Source organism: Erpetoichthys calabaricus, chromosome 13, assembly GCF_900747795.2.
Source record: "Erpetoichthys calabaricus chromosome 13, fErpCal1.3, whole genome shotgun sequence".
Taxonomy (NCBI): Eukaryota; Metazoa; Chordata; class Cladistia; order Polypteriformes; family Polypteridae; genus Erpetoichthys; species Erpetoichthys calabaricus.
In genome coordinates this window covers 96886298-96911612 of record NC_041406.2, presented here as the reverse complement: position 1 = coordinate 96911612, position 25315 = coordinate 96886298, and the positions used below count along the sequence as shown (strand labels likewise).

At 38.8% G+C, this 25315-nt stretch overlaps 1 protein-coding gene across 3 annotated transcripts in view; it reads left to right on the top strand.

The window, feature by feature from the left end:
• The window catches only part of cdkal1 (CDK5 regulatory subunit associated protein 1-like 1), an 848634-nt gene that overhangs the window by 811430 nt on the left and 11889 nt on the right, over positions 1-25315 (top strand). For all 3 annotated transcript variants that reach the window (XM_028817287.2, XM_028817286.2, XM_028817284.2), the window contains exon 14: positions 1246-1410. In XM_028817287.2, the coding sequence (XP_028673120.2) occupies positions 1246-1410 (165 nt within the window). The remainder of the gene's footprint in view (positions 1-1245; positions 1411-25315) is intronic.

Here is a 25315-nt window from a genome sequence, read left to right as displayed (position 1 = left end):
ATTACAGCAATCTCAACAGAATGACCTGGGGTGCTATGTTTCATGAGAGCCGCTTCTTTGAGGACCAGAGGTCCATGTGTTACTAGTGACTGTTAATTTCACTTTAAATCACTTTTGGTAAAAAATTTCTGCTTTATCAATAGGTTCAATATTAATTTATTTGACCATTTTTACTGTTAATAATTTTGCAGGTGATGTTGTCCTGTTTGCTTCATCAGGCCGTGATCTTCAGCTCTCTCTGGATCGGTTTGCAGCTGAGTGTGAAGCGGCTGGGATGGGAATCAGCACCTCCAAATCCAAGACCATGGTCCTCAGCCGGAAAAGGGTGGAGTGCCCTCTCAGGGTTGGGAGCGAGATCCTGCCTCAAGTGGAGGAGTTCAAGTATCTCGAGATCTTGTTCACGAGTGAGGGAAGAATGGAGCGTGAGATCAACAGGCGGATCGGTGAGGCATCTGCAGTGATGCGGGCTATGCATCGGTCTGTCGTGGTGAAAAAGGAGCTGAGCCGTAAGGCAAAGCTCTCAATTTACCAATCGATCTACGTTCCTACCCTCACCTATGGTCATGAGTTATGGGTAGTGACTGAAAGAACGAGATCGTGAATACAAGCGGCTGAAATGAGTTTCCTCCGCAGGGTGTCTGGGCTCTCCCTTAAAGATAGGGTGAGAAGCTCAGTCATCCGGGAGGGACTCAGAGTAGAGCCGCTGCTCCTCCGCATCGAGAGGAGTCAGATGAGGTGGCTTGGGCATCTGATCAGGATGCCTACTGGACGCCTCCCTGGTGAGGTGTTCCGGGCACGTCTAACCAGGAGGAGGCCCCAGGGAAGACCCAGGACACGCTGGAGGGACTTCCGGGATTCCCCCGGAAGAGCTAGAAGAAGTGGCCGGGGAGAGAGAAGTCTGGGCATCTCTGCTCAAGCTGCTGCCCCTGTGACCCGATCTCGGATAAGCGGAAGAGGATGGATGGATGGATTTTTACTGTTGTGTAAAAATGTGTGGCGTAGTGGGCAGTGTAGTGTAGTGGTTAAGGCTTTGGACCTCAAACCCTGAGGTTGTGGGTTCAAATCCTGCTACTGACACTGTGTTACCCTGAGCAAGTCACTTCACCTGCCTGTGCTCCAATTGGAAGATCAAAAGAAATGTAACCAGTTGTATCATTAATGTTTGTAAGTCGCCTTGGGTAAAGGCATCAGCCAAATAAGTACATTTAAATGTTTAATATATGTAATGTTTTCTTATCTATACAGGTTCTTGTTCCCAAAAAGCCAGAATTTAAAGGCAAAATGATAACTGTGGATATATTTGAAGCTGGAAAATATTTTATGAAAGGACAGCCAGTGGACAATGCTATAGTCTTCACACCTTCCATTGTAAAGCCACTGGACAAGGGACTAGTCTCTGGCTTAAAAAACGTGAGTACTGGCAAGTGATTACCCTAAAGCTAAAACAAATGAACCATCCCCTAATCCTCTCCAGTTGTGATGACCTTTATTCTAAAGAACACTAGTGGATGTAGTTGGTTTTTTTCTTCTTCACTGCAGTAATTATCACAAATACTGAATATTTTTTGTCACTAAAGGTTCTCAGCCATCTGTACCAAATTCTGAATAAGAAGTTCTTTTTCTTTACATTCCTCTCATCCACTGTTTGATTACCTTTTTCTACCATACTGGGTGGCATACATAACATACTAACTTAATCTGCATAGGGTGTTGGGTTGTATGGGACAAAGCCATTCCCAACCGCATTGTGCACAAGTCAGGAACCAAACCTGGATGGGATGTCATTTGATCACAGGACTCACTCACTCAAGCAGAGCCAATTTATTCATGAGGTCTCTTCATAAAGCAGATGCTTTTGAGGTGTGGGATGTAACAGAAGCACCCAGAGAAAAACCAAAGCAGACACAAAGAGAATATACAAACTCCATAAGACAACGACTGGGTGTGTGATTAAAACCCAAGATGCTGGATATGTGAGGTGCTTGTGTAGCTTTCAGTTAATTGTTAGAGAACTCATGAGAGCCACCTTTTCAGTTTTTTTCACAGCATTTTTCATGTTGCCTACACCACTTTTATTATGTGATAGTTTTAAGATACAGACTTGTACTTGCTGAGCTGTCTATTCTTTCCAGCTCTTCGCTGATTGCCAACAGCTTTAACCTAGCACCATTTAATTGCCTGGAGATTATAGTATTGTGATCCCCTAAATTGTTAACTGCAGGACATTAATGTCTCTTAGCAGTAATCTGTCCAAGTCACACAGTGAACTCTTACCTGGCTTAAGGTGTACCAATTTAAGATTCCCTGCATGGGACTCTTCCCTTTTTGGGTCTGATATTTTGGCCTGTCTTTCTTTTATGGTTTTTATTGTATTTTACTAGAAATCTACTCCTTGTTTTCCATTCATACCCTTTGGATAGTTTATCCCATAACTTAATTTATATAACAGTCAAAAGGGTAAAAGGACTGGCCAGTCCTCCAGTAATAACAATAAACACAGTATATTAACAAAACAAAACCATCCAGCATTTCTTTAACCTCCATTACTAATTAACGAGGCTGGACAGACAACACATTAAATATTTGTGGGTCACTATGGCCTAGACATAACACTGGTTTATTTCTCACCATTTAAATTAACAGACTACACTGAGAGATACCGTAGTTCACCATGTGGCCAATAAGGCAGGCTCACCTGTAAAAACATTACTTCTAGCTTGGATGAAACCTCCATGAGAATCTGTCCCTCATGTCCTATGTTTATTCACTTTTCCAAAACAAATGACACAAGGACACAAAGTCTTGCCAGCCATCTCCTGCAATTCTCATGAGAGGTTTTCCTACACAAGAAGGATTGCCAATATAATCCACCCAGAATAAAACCCTGTCAGCCTTCCATCATCCCCTAATTGCCATCAAACAGCCTTTTCTTGTGCTTTTATATAGTAAATGCCATCCCAATTTACAAGTACAAATAATAATACTAGTAGTAATAATAGTAGTTGTAATAGTAATGGTTGTATATTTTATTTATGAACACCTATTGTAACACAGATATAAATAAGTTAAAATCAGAGATACTCAAGAATAAAACAAAAAGATAATATAAAACAATCTGTTACAAAGGATGCAACGAGTACATAAAAGCCTGTTTAAACAGTAAGTCTTCAAATTAGCTTTAAAAGCAGCAATTGCAGAAGACTGTCGAATGTAATGTAAGAGCGGCTGCATTACAAAATGCTTGGTCACCAAGATGGTGTGGGGATTGATGAGTAATTCTTTGTTAGAAGCCTGCAGATTTCAACATGGTGTATAATAATAAAACAGATTAGATTAGATATTTTACATTGTAGAACTGCGCACAGGTGGAGCACAAGTAGTTAAGGGACTTGCAGAGGATCGATTGGTGGGCTTGGAGCTACGATATGAATGGGCAATCTTGTGTTGTACAGTTCAGGACCTTAGGTACTACCTGCCTTAGAAATGGAGTATTTGTCTGGAGTGCCAGACAACCGTACCAGAATTCTTTTATAAAGCACTAGGGTCTCTAAACAATGCGCAGAAGCTATTGAAAAGGCAAATATAATCTTAGGTTATATTGTAAAAACTGTTGAATATAAATCAAGGGATATTATTCACATACTAGTTAAACCACAGCACAAGAGACTGCATAGGGACCTAATCCAGGTCTTCAAAATTCTGAAAGGCATTAATAAAGTAGATTAGACAGAGTTCTTACAACTTAAGGATGAATCGCATACTTGAGGACATCATTGGATATTAAGGGGAAGTGCATTTAAGATTGAAGCCAGGAAGCACTTCTTTACACAAAGAGTTGTGGGACAAACTACTGATACATGGAGTTGAAGCAGAAACCTTGAGAACCTTTAACACTAGAATCTCTGAGGTCTACGAAAAAAAGTCATAATCCTGGGCCACAATAAATTCCTGCGTACCTTTCCATTAGTGTCTTTCTTTAGCAAATGTGTCAATCAGCACAAGCAGCCTTCTATTACACCCACCCCAACCCCTTGACTGTGCTGAAGTCAGTCGCAAACTTCTCACACTTTATCTGGGTGTGAGGTGTCTGGAGTTGTGTAGGGTAAATAATATATCATTATTTGGAATACATACATTTCATGAGTGTTGCGTATCTATAACAATCTACAACGAAATGTAGGATGACAGGAAATGCGAGGCAAGAAATGTTGAACCCATAAGTTTTATGACCACAGTCTCGGAAAGTCTTCTCCCGTGGGCCGACTGGGATCTTTTCCTAAACAAGGAGTAGCATTGCACAAGCACATGCAAATCTATTGTTTTTCACACGGTTTGCATGGGTGTCTTTGTTGTCAAGCACAAATGCTGCTTGATAGTCTGATACCAATCACAGGGCATCGTATCTTTGATTGCCAGTACAACAAATAGTTTTGACCAGGCATCAATCACAACACTAACTGTGGTCATCACTGCTCTTGTGAAAAGAATGGAGATAAACGCCATCGACTTGGAGAGGGAGAGGCAAATTCATGTACCATGAGAACATGACTGAGAGAATAAAATTGAATAAAAAAAAAACACTAACTTTTAAAAGTAGCAAACATTTACGAGTGTTACAAACTCAAACCAAATGTATGTTTTTATTATTTAATAGCGGGAATGACCCTGTCTGAAACCCACAACCTCTTGATTTAGAGGCAGTTGCTCTCACCTCTAACCTACCCATGCAATTGATAAATGGGCATCAGTTTTTAACATATTAACAGCAACATGTAAATTGAATAATTTCTTTTTCTTTGGTTATATTCTTGAATATAGGCGCCCTTGTTTTGTTATACCTTTTGTGAAAGTGTTTGATATTTGAACTTCAGTCTTCACTCATTATACATTTCGCATCAACATTTTATTAATTTTTACTATAACATGGAAAAAATTTCTATTTTAGTTATGTATTCAACATTTCTTGCCTCGCATTTCCTGTCATCCTACATTTACCCAGATCATTGTAGAAATGGAACACACATGAAATGCATGCATTCCAAATAACAATATATTATTTACCCTGTTCACCTCCAGGCACCTCACACCCAGATAGAGAGTCTTGAGCTGGGAGAACATCAGCTGCGTCGGTGGGGGAGGATGGGATAGCAGGCTGCTTGTGCTGATTGCCACATTTGCAAAACAAAGACACTAATGGAGAGGTGCGAAGGAATTTAAGGTGGCCCAGGATTACAAATTGTTTCGTAGGCTCTAGTGTTAAGGAGAATCTGGATGAGATATCGGGACAGCTTAGCTATTAGCTAAACAAACAAACTAGATGGACTGAATGGTCTCCTGGTTTGTCAAATTTCTTATATTTTTATGTACCCTACCACAACATACTGTGACAGATTTGAGAACTTAAAAAAATAATACAAAATAAAACTGAGAGGATTGTTCCGAGAGTTTGCTTAAATTGAAAAGTAGCTATTATCAGTGACTATATGAAGATGAGCAAGTTTACAGACCTTGATTTTAACTATTGCTTTGTGGCATGACGCGCCAACGGGTACAAATGCAAGGACTTCACACATCTTTTGGTTTTTTGACTTGCATTACTGTTTCCATCAGCCTGATAGACAAAAATGCTTCAGATTTTGCATGATTATCTGGTGAAAAACATAAATCTTTATGGAAACACCTGTATATAGTGCATATTTTTTGAGCTGCAATTCTAACTAGCCCCTCTAACAAAAAACATTCGAGTAGGCAGTCATCTTTTTTTTTTTCCTTCTTTTCTCAATTATTGTGCATTTTCATTATCACAATAAAATTCTTTTCATCATATTAAAGAGGATGAAGCGATATGGAGCTTGCAGACAGAGAGAGAGAGAGGGGTCATTTCAGGGCATTCTTGAGGGCCCTATAATTAAATTGCATGAATTCTGGGCCAGTGGAGTTTTTTTTAATATTAATACTAAAGCTCAGTTTGGAGACACGTACACTAGAACTGCTCAGCCATATCGATTGCCTGGTCTAGTTTTTCATTTTTCTTATTTCTGGCATAATAAAAACGAAGCATGATGAGCGTAGAAATCAGTAACAGATATCGCCAGTGATAAATTGTACTTAGAGTTTCCTTTACACACCATTAAGTCAGTTGATCCATCAAAGTAGAGACCTAAAGGACCATTTTCTGACTTCAACTCTTGATAGCTGAAATGTAATTATGAGGGGGGACATTAAAGGTCAAAACGATAACTCCAGTAGTTTTAAGCAGATGCAGTAATGGGCCAGTATGAGACGTGTTTAAATGTGTGCCTCCCAAAAATAAAGAGCATTGTTAGTATGCTTGTTGTGCAGCGGCAAGATAGCACAGATTGCAATCCCTCTCCTTATAAAGGACAAAAACATTTTCAAATTAAAAACATTATGTCATGAGACCTGTGTTTTGTGCTGTACTAAGTGTGGCCGCTTGCCAGTGTCTTTTTTTATGTTCTTCTGAACCTGAGCTGTAAAGGCTGATGGAGTGTGAAATTAAAATGTGTATCACATTTCTGAGCATCATTTGATGTTCCCTTTCCAATCGCAACTGTTCAGAGGTGCCTTCTCTGAAAAATAAAGAAGAGCCCCAGATTAACATATGGAAGAGAAATAGTGACAGTTTATCCAGCCGTATAATTTTCAAATTGCTCAAAGAGACTGGTTGCTTTTCTTTAGGTTTTAGCAGGACTGTGGATGGCTATTAATAACATTTACATAATCACAGAGCGTGTTGGCTTTTATGTGGGGGTATGGCGTTTTCTCTGGATCCTGCATGGCAGACTGTGTGACACGATGAGCGAGTGAGGGAGAGAGATGGAGGAGACTTCAGTGTAGTAAATCTAACATTAAAAAAGCAATTGGCCTTGACAGGCTGTGAAACACAAGACAGGACTAACCCTGTGCAAAAACAATAGCAGGAGTCACGAGCCACAGCCTTGGCTAAAGGCTGAGGTTTTGCTGCTTAAAAACCCAAATGCTCTTTATAGCACATCAAGCAGTAAATGAGGGCACTGGAACAAAATTGGAGCCGTCATTAAGCCTGCAACTGAGTGCCAAAAATATAGGCTGTAAAAACCCTACTGAGCAAATTTTGATGGTCTGGAGGAACTAAATTACAGCCTTAGGGGCGAGATGGCAGTCTAGTTCTTGAATGCTCTCGTTTCTGTAACTTATGAGTGCAGAACGTGGTAGATTAAAAATGGTAATAAACCGGTTTTCCAGCTAGATCGCCTTTCATTAACCTCTGCTGCACAAGCTGGGACTGGCTCGGCCAGACAGTTTGTACCATGTGTGTATTTTGGGATTACGAGACCTCGAAGTGAACCTGAAACAAGACATTAGCTTTACTCGCTTTAGAGCTTCACAGTCATTTTGGCCGATTTTATGTATTTGTTTACTTCACTGTGTAACTTTTAAAATGGCAGGTGCTTGTTTATTCTCTGTACTGCAGTAGCCTCTACATTGTGTGATGCATTGGCTCAGGGGATTGACTAAACCACAAAGCTGTAGTTAGTGTCCCTACCAATGATCCAGTGTTTGTCCCCAAGCTGGCAGAGCCCCAGTACACAGGGGGTGGGTGGGGATCCTCTTGGCTAAAAATGTGGTTGGCATCTTTACACTTCTATTATTATACCGGCTTACATTAGGGCATAAATAGAAAATGCTCAGCCCATGTACTGGAAGGTATCTTCATAATTAGGGTGTCCCTTTCTAGCACTTGTTAAGGCTGTCGTTAGCTGCAGATCGTGTTTTCACTCCCTTTGCCACTTTCTCACTCTGTGCCAGTCCCTTTCACCTCCTTTAGGTTCTCTATCCAAAGATGCTGTGCCTACCAGATATTCTAAATAGACACAATTTGTTCTTTATTTTGCCTTATACAATTTCTTGTATTAGGAATTTGTTAGTTTTCACATACCCCTTGGGGTCAGAGCGCAGGGTCAGCCATTGTACAGCGCCCCTGGAGCAATTACAGGTTAAGGGCCTTGATCAAGGGCCCAGCAGAGTAGGATCTCTTTTGGCAGTGACGGGGATTCGAACCGGCAACCTTTGGGATAATTAGCACCTACAGTATATCGAGTTGAACATTAGAACATTTTTGACAAGACCAATCCGGTTAATTTCTTCGAAATAACATTGAGGCAAATTTTGAAGTTCATTAAAGTCCTACTGTCCACCTCGCTACTTTTGTCATTTACTCTGTGTGCCTGTAATTCTCTATGTGAATAAAAACTTTCTAACATTAGTATGAAATTTCCCCCAACTGTGTCCCAATGTTCTTGTTGAACTAATTTTAAAGTAACAGCCTGAGTCCACTGTACTAATTTCTTTCATAATTTTAAACACATTGATTATGTCACATTTTAAAATCCATTTTCTTAAACTACAGAGGTTCGTATTCTTTAATTGTTCCTCATCGTAGAATCAACCTAGTAAAACTGTTCTCTGGACTGTCTCTTGTGTCTTTTTGGTAGTATGGAGACCACAACTGCATGCAGTACATCAGGTAAAGCCTAACCAGTGCATAATAACGCTTGAACATAACCTCCCTTGACTTACAGTTCACATTTCATATATATGCTGTATAACCTAACATCCTATTAACCTTCTTGTTTGCTTCTGTACACTACAGTATGTTGATGTTGACCATGACCAATCCAGTATGTCTCCTAGGCCCTTCTCATAAGGGGTACTTTGAAGTTTTAGACTTTCCATTGTGTATTGTGATCTAACATTTCTACTGCTTTTGTGTTATACCTTACATTTACTTACATTAAAATTCATTTGTCGTAAATCGGCCCAAGCCTGTATTTTGTCCAAGTCCCTCTTTTTAGGGTTCATCTGATTCTAGATTAGCTGCCATTCCACCAACTGTTTGTTAAAAGCAGCTTATGAACAAGCACACTTTATTTTATATAGTACTCTTCCTCTAGTCAGCGCAATCTCAAAGTTCTTTACTGTACTGTTTCAGAGCCAGGTTGTCATTCTTTATATGGTCATTTTTCAAAATTGGACTCACAGTCCAGTGCTACCTTTTTGTATGCAATATGTGAATTACTGTCGAGTATTGAACCAGGTACCATCTGACTCATGGGCCAGCACCTTAATTGCCAGACAGTGCTATCTGCTAACATCATAAGCACACACTACAAGTTTCCCATATTTCTACAGTGTGATGCATGACAGGTACAGTGATTGCTTGGTAAGTCAGTAGTGTGGAATGATCTGGTGGCCTTCTCCCTCTTTTTAGGAAACAAGGGAACAGAACTGCCTGCCCGCTGGTTGCATTTTATGCAGCGCTTGTTCAGTTAAATTGCACCAACAACATTGAACATACAACACTTGTGTTAAGCCAGCAACTCAGCAACTAGGAGAGCCTTACATGCACAGACATTTATTTTTTTTCTACCTTTTTTGTAAAAATAAATAAATAAAAAATTAACCTCATGACTTCATTACTGTAGTGTAGTCATCCTGCATTTCCACTTTCTCTACTAAAGTACCAGAAACTAAAGTGACTCATCTCTGGTAAGAAATGTATGATTTGCAGAAGCTAATATTGTGATGTGCAGTTCAAAATCGTAGTAACTGGCAGTGCACACTACATCCATGCAGTGCATTGCATTGTATATCAGACCTGTCTAAAATGAACGTTAACCCAAGACACTTTAGTGTCTCTGCACTTGTTTGTACATTTCTTCTATTGCTGTACTGCCAAGTTATATAACATTGTAAGGGTAACACTGCTGATATATGGAATCCTCCACACAAATATCATTTTATTATAATATAATAATAATAATAATAAATATATATATATATATTTAAAGCCTATCCCAAGACACTTTAGTGTTACAGTGCAGTTGTGTCTATTATTGTTGCACTCTTAAGTTAAGTGAGATGCTCCAGATCATACAGTGCAGTGAGATAAACAGGGATTGAACTGCCACTGTCACATTTCCTTATCCTAACCCTTAGGCACTTGTGCTACACTCCCTCCAGTTTGCTGATCTTGTATGTGGCATCCATTCCAGTGTGCAAGGTGAAATTTACCTTTGGTGTTTTAAATCTCCCTGAAGTGTGGCCTTCTCACATCTCTGTTGATACAACTTCACTACAACTTAGTGTTCTTGTCCATGTGGCAGTTGTTCGGTCTTTAGTTGTCACTGCAATGGCTGCTGTTGATCTCAGCTATAACTCTGGTTTTGTTTTGTTCTCTTCTTTAGTGCAGACTATGATTAATAACTTGCTATAAATATGATTTCCTTCTGTATGTTTCCTTCAGGAATCTAGATGTCAGCCAACATTAATTTACTGTTTGATCTCAACTGCAGATTTTGTAACCTTTAAAACTCCTGGAGTGTAGTACATAATGGAGTACATTATTCTTCAGATTTAAGATTTTGATTTGGACCGCAGTGATAAGACCATTTAGTATGTTCACATAGCCTTTTAGAAATTGAGTTTTTTAAAAGTCTTTTAGAATGAAAAAGATTTAGATAGATAGATAGTGTTCTCATATAAGGATTGCTGAATCTAACAGTTGCTAGGTTCATCTTTATACCAAGCGGTCCCCTTATCATTCTGTAAACTCTCGATATAAGAGGATTGGTCAAAACATTTCATTCCGATTTGTAAGGGGACACCGCCAACCGAGTTTTATTTTTCAGCATTATCACCCATTGTAGTTTTACCACCAGCTGCCCTTGGGAACACCAGCCACTTCTCCATACTTTGTTTATATTCTTCTTCACTTTAGTGGACAGACATTACATTTTCAGTATTATACTGGGGTTCTCTTTCTCTGTGTTTCATTGGAAGAGGTGACACGGCACGCAGTGCCCTTCAGTTTCACACTCCAGCCTCTGTCCAGCATTTAAAAGCTTGTCTGTTTGTGTTTTTCTCCAAGGACTCCAATACTTCAAAGATGTTTATGTTGGCAATAAATTAATTATAGGGTTATAGCTGAGCGTGTCCTATGCTGGATTGGCACTCCATAGAGTTGGTCCTTATTTAGTACCTGATGCTGCCACAACCCAGAATTGGATTAAGTGGGTTCAAATACTAATGTACAGATAGATGGAGATTACTTGGACTAGTATTGTCAAGTCTGCCAGTTCAGATTGATTACTGTAATATGGCAGTGCTTACACCGTAAAAATGAAAACTTTTTATTATATGTGATAAAATATTTCAGAATAATGTCTATTGTGCAAGCCATCCTGGAAGATGCATTGTCTATAAGAGCATGAAGTATTTTATGTGAGCGGTGCTGTTTTCTCATCATGCTGAAATGTTACATTTTTTTGTGTGTGTCTGGTTGCATTTCCTCACCTGGCCATATCTAATTCATGTTCATGCATCATCTGATGAGTACAGCTCTGTAAGTGTGTGCTTGTGTGCAAATTTCAGAGTCAGGTGTTACCCCATTGCCTTTGATTTTTGCGTTTGTTCAGCATTTTTCTACTTCCCTGGATCTCTAATTTATGGAGCTGTTTGAGTGTTTCTGTTGTAATACAAGTCACTGTAGAACAGATGGTTAATTTTACGGTGGAAACAAACTCCTACTCTGTTTGGGAAATGGAGATGGTAAGGCTTATGTTGTGCATTTCATTTGTAAGTTTTTTCTGTGGAAATTTATGTTAACACTTTTATAACGCATGACTACCAGTACATCTCACTTAAGTCATGGCTGGTTATATCACTGAGATCATGGCCTCTGTGGTCTTTTTGTAAAGATTTGATAAAAAGCGACCACCTTAGTGTTTCTAAATTGATTACACTTAGCGTTGGTGGTTCCATATAAAGATGGTATGTTGTAGGCTACTAATAAAAAATTTTTGTATATTTTTGTACAGCTGTTTTTGGCATCTTTTGATCCCTTTCAATTTCATGTCTCCCATTAGTAGTTGTTAATTTTTCATCAGACATTTTAGACATCTCGTACTGGAATTGAAATCAAAATCAATTGGACTTTTGGCTATTGGGTTTTTAGGTTTTATTCACTGGTTTTGGTTAGCTTTTTTATAAATGTGTCAATTTTGTATTATTTTAGCTTGATAAGAGTCACTCTTATCAGTTAAAAGACAAATATACATATGTACATATACGTACATACAATGCCCTCCAATAACATTGATGCCCTTGGTAAGTAAAAGCAAAATGGGCTGTGAGAAGAAAAATGGCATTATTGTTTTTCCTCTTTATTGCCGTATATACTCATGGACAAGTCAGGACTTCATTTTGCAGTATCATTTCTGGTATTTTATAATGTTGGTCGTATAAGTTGAATGCGGAAAACTCACGCTATTGGTCCAACAGATTATGATATGCTAACGCCGACCTGAAAGAGTAACCACAGAGCACACTGCCTTTTTGTTTTTCTATGTAGGTGTGCCAATGTGCTGTATCAGCGTGCGCTCCTAACCCCTCTCTCTCGTGACCACATGGTAATACCTGAAATATTCCGAAGCAACATATGCACTGTCATACACCTTTATTGTAAGAGCATCCCTTATCTACAATGGTGTGTTTGATCAGAAGAAAATATGAAGCTGGTTTGGAATTAAATGTCGTTGAAGCAGCAAAAGACATTGGTAACTGCACTGCTGCAACAAAATTTGATGTGTCTGAGAAATTGATGCGAGATTGGAGGAGGCAAGAAGATGTAAAAAACAAAATTTAAGTGTTGCATTTTTGAACGGGCGTATAAGTCGGGGTCTGATTTTTATGATCAATTTTCAAGACCCGACTTATACGTGTGTATATACGGTATGTCATTCAGAATATTGACAAAAATGTAACCTTTGATGAAAGTAAAATAATTGAAAGGAAGAAGTTCACATCATAAAACAAATATTTTTGTCAAATTCATTGGAACCCATATATTTAATACTTTGTTAATCCCCCCTTTCTTATGAGTCTTCTTCTCTGTAGATCCTTATTGATCTTAAAAGCAGATGGTAGTTTTACAGCATCAGACACACAAAAACTACACAGAATATATTCAAGGTAAAACAGTAAGTTACAACAGATATTAATAAATAAATAAATAGAAAGGTATGCAGAGTCTAATTCAAATTAACACAGTAAAGTGACAAAAAAGCATCGACTTTACAACATAGCTTTTCATCAGATTAATAGCACATGAAAGTAATGACCCCCCTCAATAGCATCACCTGGAACAGAGTTGTACAATCCGCCTTGTCCTGAAGGTGCCCCATAGTTTGATCAGGATGTGAGATCTTATTGATGACTGCCAGCAGCTTAGCTAAGCCGTCCTGTTATCATGTTACTACTGTGCCACTGTGTAAGAGTACACTTGAACCATTGATAGATAAATAAAATGTAGAAATGTTCCGACTAAGCCAAAGGACCTGAGTCACTTTAGGAATTACAGTTGACATTTTTGCATATTGCCTCTGTGTTTTCAGCATAATTCAGGTAATGTAAATCCCAAGTATTTGTATATCTGAACATCTGTTCCCTAAATACAATACAATTTATTTTTGTATAGCCCAAAAATCACACAAGAAGTGCTGCAATAGGCTTTAACAGGCCCTGCCTCTTGACAGCCCCCCAGCCTTGACTCTCTAAGAAGACAAGAAAAAACTTCTCAAAAAAACCCTTGTAAGGAAAAAAATGGAAGAAACCTTAGGAAAGACAATTCAGAGAGAGACCCCTTACCAGGTGGGTGGGTGTGCAGTGGGTGTCAAAAAGAAGGGGGTCAATACAATACAATACACAGAACAGAATAAATCCTCAATACAGTATAAAAATTTTACAAGTACAGAGCAGAATTTAACAGTAGATGATATTGCATAATATGATTTGGATTTGTTTAGAGTCCTGGAGACCTCAGCCATCAAGCTGCCTCCCTCATTTGGCCAGTGCTGGGCCAGCCAATCCAATGAAAGGACCCCTCTACCCCACGATTCCTGCAGTCCTCCATCAGAGATGACTTTACCTTAGGCATGCAAATCAACTTGGCAGGTGGGCTGTGGCACCAAGTGCCACATTTGAGTACCGAGAAGAGAAACAGAATAGGTGAGGGTTAGTAACAAATTTATAACTATCATGTTAGTTATGTTTTAGTGCTAATGACTGACAACAGAGATGCAGTCTGCAAAGTTAATCAGCAGCTCTAGTCAGGGTGTGCTAAACTGAATCAGTGAGTCTTCAGCCGGGATTTAAAAGCTGAGACCGAAGGAGCATCTCTTATAGTAGCAGGCAGACCATTCCACAGTTTAGGGGCCCTGTAACTAAAAGCTCGACCTCCCACTGTTATTTTGAATTGAAACTGTAGTCTTGGAAAATGTGGTCTTTATGTCTAAGTCCAACTTTTTATGTTCTTTCTAATGCTGATGGTTTAGCCTACACCTGTCAGAGAACTTATGTACAGGGAACATCTCAAAGTTGTATTTATAGTGTGAGAGCAAGCAGAAGAGTGCTAGGACTTGGGGGGACTGCAGTGTTCCTGACCACCTTTCCTGACACACAGGTCTGTAGCCTAGCAAACCATCATCTTCCTGCCAAGTAGTCAGTCGGAAATCTAATGTAGATTCTGGCAGCATTAGAAGCAAGGCAGAAATCAACAATGGACACAACACAGGCAGACTTAACTGTCTAACCACGCAGTTGCCAGTAATCCTAACCTTCACATGCTTGGAACGTGTGAGGAAAATCGGTGTACCTGGGGAAAAAAAACACACAGCTAATGAGGGAACATGTGTCTTTCTTTGTCAATTTACAAAGTTGAACACTTGTTTTTGGAGTTTGTGGAACCCAAAATTCCGAGTTTTTTTTATTTATTTTTTTTTTTTAATACTTATTGTGAATTATTCTGTATCGTTTTCTCTGTCATTTTGATTATCGCATCATTAAGATAGCGCCACATGAGCAGGGGATGTGTCCTCTGGGTCCTGAGTTTTCTGAAACAACCTGACATGTTAAAACTTACTCATCCAAATGTGCAGATTCCAAAATCCTTTTTGACGATTACACTTTTGTTGTGTTTTTTTTTATTTATTTATTAACTACTTATTTATGGTCTCAACTGAGATTGTTGATTCTCATTTTCATTTTGGTTTCGGAGTGGCAGTCTTCTCAGTTTTATCCCCTATTTCTGGCTTTGACTAAGTCTTTCCTTCCGATCACCTTAAAAACTTTCTTTGCTAGTTCTCTACTGTTATACATGCTATCAAACTACAACAATAACACAATTTGTTTATATAGCACGTTTTCATACAAACAATGTATCTCGAAGTGCTTTACAAGATTAAATAAAAAGGAAGTTAATATAAAACATAAACAAAGAAGATTAGTCCAGGAGGATAGAAAAAAAAAACTCCAGTTGGCTGGAGAAAAAAACAAAATCTGCAGGGGTTCCAAGGTGAAAAAGCACCCTGCCGCTACTGAACATAGATATTCTAAATCAGTCCTCATGGTGTTCAGGCTTCACATGGAAGAATTTGATGATGAAGTAGTTATCTACCTAGAGAAAAACCCAAAATTGCAAACTCTGCAACAGATAGTGAATGATATGCACATCCATTATCTGAACCCTCTTAATCCAAGAGATCACAGGGAGCCAGAGCCTTTCTCAGCAACATTCATGTCCCAGATGGAAAATAAAATAAGTCCTAAAGTGATACAAATTTTCATCTTTGTGACCATTAAGTCTTATATTTACAGTGTAAAACTGAAGGAATAAAATAAATTATTGTGTATCCTTATAGGTGTAGAATATAAGTACATTAGCAAATAGCTAATAGTTGGTCTGAAGCAACTGCCCTCATAAAATCAGACTCAGAAGACAATCCATTTACCATTCACCAATTTATGCAAATTTCAGTTAACACGTATCACCGCTGAATAAGTTAAGTTTACTTTAGCAGCAGGGTAACTCTCATATTGAATCATTAAAATAATTCCACAGCAGCATTTCATTTCTGGGTGTTAGTCAATCAGAGGGCAGCGTCTTTGCTGATTTGTTTGAAGCTCACACAGCATAACTGACAACTGACCCACGCAGGCCATCGCTGAATGGACGTTCAGTTACATGTCCTACTCTTTCAGTGTAAGCCATGTAAAAAGTCATTAGAACAAAAGTAACCACATTGTGTAGTAAAGCAATTGTTTGGTGGCAACTGCCCGGTTAGTTAAGTACAAATGGGGAATTTTTATCTGATTTATCAAGAATGAAATTACATTATGTTTTCTGTATGAGTAAAAATAATGGCTGCATTATGAAAGTATGGTAAGGTTACTGTGGTATCATTTATTTCAGTGCTGAGGTTATTTAAATAGTAACACATTTAATTTAATTTATGGAATAATTAGGATGTCCTTATGTGCCTACATTTACTGTTCTTCTTGAAACGGTGGGGAAGGGGGCTGAAGCTACGCTCACAAATATATTGCCTAATTCATCATCCTTCACAAAGTTTAATGAAGATCCCAGCATTAATGGATTAATTGCATATGTAATTATCAATTTGCTCTCTTTTACTGCTCCGTGCACATAGAATAGTAATTGGATAGTGAAAAGAAAAATTATCATTTTATTTTCTCTGTCCTTTTTTTATTATTATTATTTTTGGTTTACTTGAAGTATTTCCACTTGAGGTGTGGATTAAGGATCGTTGGCGGCTGTCAGGTGCCAATGTTTTTTTTTTTTTTCCCCCACTCTGCCTAAAGGCTTGACTTTGTCAAGATGCCTGTGGGGAGCGATGTTCACGACTAGCCGAAAGCATCACACGGAGGAGTAGCACTTTAGAGTAGCTTCAGGAAGTATTCACACTTCCCCCTTGAATTTTTTCAGGTTTATCTGTTTCAGACTCTTAATTGAGAGAGATCTTATAAACTGAACACATTTTAGGCAAATCAGAAATGCATTACAAATCTTATAAAAGGGTGAAAAAGCTTTAGCATATGGCACAGATGTTTAGATTGTCCAGTATTTATGTCTTAGCATAGTATTAAGTGACGCACACAATTTTATGGTGAGGATCATTTTTTTGCAGTTCCTATTACTAATTCTAAATTGCATAGAAACAGTGGAAGACCACCATCGTGGTAGACATTAAACTGTTTACCTGGGATGCTGGTTCAATCTCTGGCATAGATTTGCTGTATAACCCTCTGTGTATCAGTGTACCTGCAAGTAGAAATATGGAAACATTGCAGTCTGTGCTCATGATTTGTAAACATCATTGGCTGAAAGTGTCTGCTAAATAAACGTAACATAAATTAGTCTGTTCTCCTCATCACACATACAGGGTAGGATTCAAAGTAATGAGCCTCATTTTGTTCTGACGCGAACGTACCTCGCCGCGCGCCCCACTTGCCAGCGATGGCGACAGTAGGTGTTGGCTTCACAACGCAACGGAGCTCCTCGGAGCGGTAGGATCGGCCTTGACGGGAACCCCTGTGCGGTAGTGCGTTACACGGCGGAATGGAAAGTTCGTTAGAGCAACAGTACACGTTGAAGACGAAGATCATGCTCATTGCCTTCTTCGGAGTGAAGGGGATCATCCACTACGAGTTTGTCCCACAAGGACAGACCGTGAATGCTGCTTACTACTTGGAAGTCCTGAAAAGGCTGAAAAGAAGCGTCGCACACAAGCGAAGGGACATCAAGGACAGCTGGGAGCTTCACCACGATAACGCGCCCAGCCACACCGCCTTCATCGTGAGCGCCTACCTGGCCCGGGTGAACGTTCCGGTGGTCCCCCAGCCTCCCTACAGTCCGGACGTGTCGCCTTCTGACTTCTTCTTGTTTCCGCGCTTAAAATCAGCGCTGAAAGGAAAACGTTTCGACTCGATCGAGGATATCCAAGCAAATGTCAAGGCAGCCCTTGCAGCCATCCCGGAACAGGCCTACGTGGATGCCTTCGAGTCATGGAAAAGCCGCCTACAAAAGTGTATTGATGCAGGAGGTGCCTATTTTGAAGACTATTAATTAGTTGTACCGATTTGCTCAATAAATTTGTCTTTTTGAACAAAGGCTCATTACGTTTGAATCGTACCCTGTATATTTTAATACATTCTTACTCATTATGATTCTAGAGAGAGGTGATGTGGTGCATGTTGGCTGAATATGCAAGTAAGAGTGACAATACAACTGCTACTAATTCTTGTAGCCTCATAGCCATAAACTAAAATAAGGGAATTTGATAATGGATCCTTGGGGTCACAAAGGCACAACACCTGTAATGCCAAAATCAGGCAAATTCACAACATAAAACCATACTTAGAAGGGGGCACCAGTCCATTGCAGGGTCCTTTCACATACACTCTTAACAATGACAATTTAGTATAGCCAGTTTTATAACATGCACATCACTGGGATGTGGGATCAAAATCAGGTAGGCCTGTGGACATATCCACATAGGCACTGGGAGAGCCTGCAATTTAATCAACAAAAGAGCATAAGGATTGAACCGAGGACACTGAGTCTATAATGCATGCTGCCTGTCATGGAATGGCTGATCTGGTTTTGCTCTTAGCCACTCCCCCTTTTAAGGGACCTGCACTGAGATAAACACTATTCTCAACAACAATAGGGACAAGGGTTTATTTCACACTGTGCTCTGCTTATCTTTGCTGGTTTGCAGGAGTTCTTTTGAGATTGAGTCCACACACCCCTTGTGTCCCCTTTGGATGAGCTCAGGGTTACCAGGGCAGCACATCTACAATTCTTAGGTGTCTTCTGAATGTTTCTGCCTTAATATGTCAGACTACATGCTCACTCTTTCTGCTACATTTTGATCAATATAATCAATATTAAACTCTCTTTTTGTTGACAGACATTCATCTTTTAAAAGCAGCTATCCATCACAGGTGTCATTATTTATTTTGACAACTACATGTCCACTCACATATCAATTAGAGCTTTCAGGCATTTATCTAGATACTATAAGTGCTTTTTAATGGTTAACTCTGTTGCTGTTTTTATTAAGTGCAAGTTACAATTAGTAATCAAAAAATTCCTTTAGATATACCACATCACCATTCTTTGAATTTAGGAAAGCATTCTGGTACCAGAGACTTGGTTGTACAATTTACATAAAGCAGAATTCAAAAATTAAAACTACAGCCATGCACAAACCTGACAAAACACGGACAACCATGTCGAAAACAAATCCTAGATTGAGGAATGTCATTACAGTAATGGTAAAATTATTTAAAATGCCAAAGAAATGCACCACAACAACACAAACACCAATGCATGTGCTTGAGACATTGTGAGCATAAACTCAATGACTTCACATGTGGATTATGTGATACAAATAATGTGAAATTTTTCATGGACATTTTAACGTTGTTTGCTGTTGTCCAACACTGGTCCCCATCGACACAAATTTCGGAATTTTTTTTATCTCCTTTCTGCATAATAACATGAGATTAAAATTTCTTCTTGGTCATCACTGTGAACTACAAGGGGTAAGTAACATGTGAAAAATGTACTTTTTGAATGGAGTATTTAAGTAGAAGATGGAAGGAAGCATGTAGTAGTGAGAGTATCTTTAATCATAAACACAGGGGTTTAGAGAAAGTCAATAAGTAATAAGCAGCTGTTCTACTTTGTTAAACTTAGAATTTACTATACTTAATTTTAAAAAGGCTTATTGTTTTAATTATGATGTATATACAATGCAAGTCCTGTATCATTCTGTACTTTATTGAAGTTGGTTTTGGCGCAGTCATCTTCCAGGAGGCGTATATCTGCAGGAGATTTCAACTGATCCAGTATCTTGAGCTCAGGGTCTCTGAACATGAGAAGGAGGTGACTAGCCTACGTGTAAGCAGAGAATTGGCGGCTCCTACCCAATTGTGCATTAGAAGAGACTCCAGGTCAGAGAGGTGGTTTGTGGTCAGATGTAAATGCCAGGCAAGAATTGGAGGGGGAATGGTGAGTGACTTTGATAGCTTTAAGGTGATAAATAGGGTAGAGTAGCCTAGGGAATTAAGGCACAGGTTTGCTCCAGAGATGAGTGTCTCGTGTGGTGAGTTGCCTTCCAAGTGTACAGATAGGAGAACTCCCTGGAAAGGTAGATAGGCACTTGGCCAGAGCTGGGGTGGACCCAGTTTTCATTTATACTACTGCCTGTTCTTTTATATGAATTTCTTAGTTGAGGTTTAAACTAGGGAACCGGGGGTCAGAGAGTTTAGGACTGGCCAGGTTTAGAACGTCACATAAAGGGACAATAGTATGAAAACAAATGTACAAGATAACTTTGAAAGTTACAGATCCCTTAGGGTTTGGGCTGAGCCTGTGCCACTCAAGGGACTTCGAATCAAACTGTGTAAGTGAAGGACATTCTAAGATGATCCTGAATAAACCCTCCAATCCTGAGACAATAAATGAATTGCACAGTTTTGCTCAGAAAATGCCTTGTTCACACTGTGCAGCTGATAAGGATATTACAAACTTGATCTCATCTAAATGCAAAACATTCCTGATATCTGTACAGTAAGACCCTTTTGTCAAGATGACCTCCCCCCAAACTACTTTAAGACATGTCTGCAAACTGTCTTTAATGAGTAATTTGAGTGATCTCCACTCAATCTGGACAAGCACTACATCACAACAGTGAAATGAAAGTACACGTTGTCCTGTCTCTCCTCTTAGAATTGGACTATTCCACCTGATGCATTCAAAAGTCAACCTGATGTTCTTTTAGAGAATCATGTTGAATAGAATTGGTTGGCTTGTTGGAATGAATGGCGTATACTCGTCACAATTGTTCTGATGTTTTTTATTTTTTGTTGTTTATTTCTGACTTGCTGGGCTACCCTTAAGCAAATTTAGTGAAATTTTGCTTTCATAAACAAAAGGCACACAGCTGTAGATGAAACTTTGAGTGTGCATTCACCTCTTGTGTTTCACTCATTTCACCAACTAATGTATTATTAACTTTGAATTACTTTAGTTTCACTGAAATGAAAAATGAGTGGCAGAAATGAATCGAGATGAATTAATTTCACCTGCTGAACATGCCTGGATGGCCCAGCTAGCATGATTAACGTACATTTAAAAAAATCAATCTCCATAATAATTAACGCATTTATTGCTGAGGTTAACTGTATGTAATTGACAGCCTTGGGTGATATCAATATATCTTCCCCCCAAATCCTTTATCCGTTTTATGCTTGACTGGTTCCTGGAATTCACACTTTGAAAGCTGCATGTGTTACCTCTCCACAACCCCCCATACCATACACACACACACACACACACATGCTTTGTGATGTTTATTTATATGTTTTGTACTGTAGTCTGTCAACTACTGATGTCCAACATGGATGGTACACCACAACAGCAACTGGATAAACATGTTGAGGGTTTTCCAGGCTGAACTGCTATCCCCACAATTCTCATTCCCCTTTGTCCGAGGTCGTGGTTTGCTATGGGGTTAGATGCTGTCTTGAAGTTAAAGGAAGGAAAGATTGGTCTAGTTTCAACTCCATTCTTAATAAAGATATTTAATTTTGGTTTACTTGAACTACTTGACCTCTGTAAAGTGGTGCTTGAATAACCTGCATATGTCATACAGGCCATCATGAGAACTGTATAGACTGTTACCTTTTGTGCCGGAGAGATTCCTTTAAGATTAAATAAGGATACGCCACATTGGTTTTAATGAAAGAACTCACAAAGGTGGAAAAGGTATGTTCTTTATCCAACCTGAAATACGCCTTGCTTCTCTGTTATAGTTTTTTTTCACTGTAAACTTTTCTGAGTACTTTTTGCATATGTGAGCAGCACTTTTACTCAGTTCTTCGCACTTCAGAATGCTACTAGTTTTAGGAGGGTCCACCTTTGACAACTCCTCTGTCAGATCAGACTGTCTCTGGTTTACTTCTGAAGATCTTTGAAACAGCTGGTAGGACTATGAGCATAACTAGGACTGCCACCTTGCTGGGGTATCTTGTGCCCACCATATTAACCTAACTGTATTTTCACAGTGACCTTATATAAATTGCACCATTTAGTTTAGTTCACTGTACTGATTTGATACTTTCAAACTACCTATTTAAGTGAATCGATTAATTTGATTCATCAATAGCGTCCCCCAATTCACACATTGCATCGCAAATTATAATCAGCTCATACAAGATTATATATATTATGTGTTTAACATGCTGCTAATTCATATCCTACAACTCTGTCCTGTTGAAAGCACAATGCATGACAACATAATTAAAATAAGATTATACTAATCAAATGAACAAGAATTGTGTGCCTTGCTCTCGGGTAATGATTCAGTTTGCAAATCAAAGTGAGTGAGAATTGTGCACCTCGTTCTTGGATAATGATTTGGTTCGGACTTGAAAGAACCAGTGAATGACATGTTGGGTGTAGTCAAGGAGCTGCATCCACTAAAAAACAAAAGTGTGTTAAACTAAAGTAGTAAACAAGTAATTGCTAGAAATGGGAATAGTATTTTTATAAGGTTTAATTTTATGAGACTAGCTTGTTGAATGTATAAAGCAATGTAAAAATATTAGTTAAATATTATACTTAAGATTCTCTTTAAAATAAGTCCAGAAACAAATTGTACAAAACAAACAATTAATGCATTCTAATATAAATGTTTTGTTACTGCATTGTACTTATAGGATGAACGAGAGAATCGTCAGTGACAGAGTTCTCGTTTGCTGTAATTATTTTTTGTGAACTTGAAAGGCTCACAAGAGAAGTAAACAAGAATCATAATTCAGATGGTTGGTACTTACGCATGAAATACCTTATTTTTTATATTTATTAAATTTACACATCACTCCTTTTTTGTTTTTATTAGCATTTCCCATAGTGTCCCAGCTTTTTTTGTAATTGAACAAAGCATTTTTATGGCTAGCTATCATGGTGTTAGAACTTATCCCAGTAACATTGGGCACAAGGTCATTTTGGCCAAAGTCATCAGAACTGTGAGTTTGACATTTTATTTCTGTTAAACTGACCATGGACCCCCCAGAGTTTTATTTTCTTTATTTATGCTGTTAATGGGATTTTTTTTTTGTTTTCATCACTTCTGTTATAAACTGGCTATATCTCAAGTATAATGATAATGGACTTTTTAGGCTTAATGCTGTTTATATAAATCCCTTTTAAACTGCTCTGCTTTACTGGCTGTTTAACATAGTATGTTTGATCAGGTATATATTTTTATTAGGTTTACCATTTTGCTGTTTATGCACTGTAGGTACCAATTTCTGCACACAAGAGAGATTGTATTAAGTGAAGTATACTAGAAAAGAATGAGATGAAGGCAGTAAACCACCTTGGGGTCTCATTTATAAAGCTTGGGTCCGAATCTCCCACACAAACATCGGGATTTATAAAAGAAAACTTGACAGGTGAACGTGTGTATCATATATACTCTCGTTTAAGTTGGGTCTTGAAACCCGAAAAATCGATCATAAAATCAGACCCCGACTTACTAGCCTGTTCAAAAGTACTACACTTAATTTGTTTTTTTACATCTTCATGCCTCCTCCAATCTCGCACCAGTTTCTCAGACACATAGAATTTTGTTGCAGCAACGCACTTACCAAATTCTTTCGCTACTTCAATGACGTTTAATTTAAAGCCAGCTTCATATTTTCTTCTGATCGAACGTTATATCGTACATAAGGGATGTTCTTACGATAAAGGTGTATGAGAGTGTGAGATACAAAAAACACAAATCAGTGCAAATGTCGCTTTGGAATAGTTTGGGTATTACTGTGTGGTCACGTAGGCACAATACATAGAAATAAAAGGCGGTGTGGTCCGTGGTTACTCTCTCAGGTTGGCGTTAGCATATCATAATCTCTTGGACCAATAGCGTGAGTTTTCCACATTCGAATTATACAACCGACATTATAAAATACCGGAAATTATACTGTAAAATCAAGCCCCGACTTATCCACGGGAGAACTTAAACACGAGTATATTCGGTATTTTTACGGCAACTCTGACCCATTATTATGCAGCATTTCAGAGAAACTGTGAATTTAACACAACCTTTATCAAACAGGGAACTGTAGCCATACCACCTAAATGACGATTCACGTGTATAATAATTCTTTTCACCAACCCATTATTAGAATGGCAAACACATTACACCTCAAAAACAATTAATATGATGCAGTGGTGGTATTTTAGTCCCCTTTTAAGAGGGCCAACGCTGCGTACTTACACTGAACAACTTTTTTTTTTGGTCAGTTGATATCAGCAGCTTGTGTTCAGGTCAACAGTGTCTCAGCCAATCTTCACTCCATCGTGCCTGCTGTACTGGGAAGTGGGAGTAAAACTTAAATACTTAGAGAAAAGTCTAGACGGACATCTGTAAAATGTGCAAACTCTTCAAAGGCAACGACTGGCCTGGGTTTTAAACCCAGTTTCCGGAAGCATCTGTATGTGGCAGCTGTGGTAATCACTGTGCCTTCATGTCTCCGCTAGCTTTAAGTCAGCCAGTCTTTATTTTTTTCAGCATTCAAGTGTCTTTCTCATTCTTTCTAGACTTCTGTTACTGTGCTTTTTGTGTTTTCCTTTCTGTCATTCATTTTCTCAAGAAATATTGCCCGTGTTCCTATAGTGCACTAGTTTGAAGGGCCTTCTTTATTTATTAATCAGTGGTTAATGATATTGAGTCTTTGTTTGGCATTCTTCATAAACGATGAGGTATGCCTGAGCCTGTGGCTGTGTGATGTGGCCGAGTTCGGAGCATGCACACGTGGATTTATTTGGCTGCAATCAGTAACAATCAGGCTCATACTTATTAACGTATCCACCCCACTTCAGATAATTAAAGCAGTTTCCTACTTTCTTGAAACCACGTTCAGAGATATTTAGAAGATATGTGGCAATTTGATGACCTGCGCACTACATTATCAGACTCAGAAATCCACTCTTCTGAGGTGCTAGTGATTGCTTTTAATTCCTACGGTAGATGAATTTCCCTGCACCGCTTCACCTCTTCATTCATCTTTGCAATGAGAGGTTAGATAGTGTCATGGCCACATGGTTAGTGTCTGAAGAAAAGGGCAGGCACAACGGAGGATCACGTCCCTGCTGTCCAAAGAGATTGGAGGTGAAAGGAGGTAACGGGCAGTAATGTCACAGAGACCTCACATCTTCATCAAGTGAAAATGTGGGCTGACAATGCACAGCATTAAAACCATGAAAGATAACTACAGGCCAAATTTTTCTGGCCTTTGAGCTGCTGCCATTTTTTATATTATTATATCTTAATATATTGTATTAAAATATGTTAAATAATAATGTGAACTCGCTGAAGTGCTC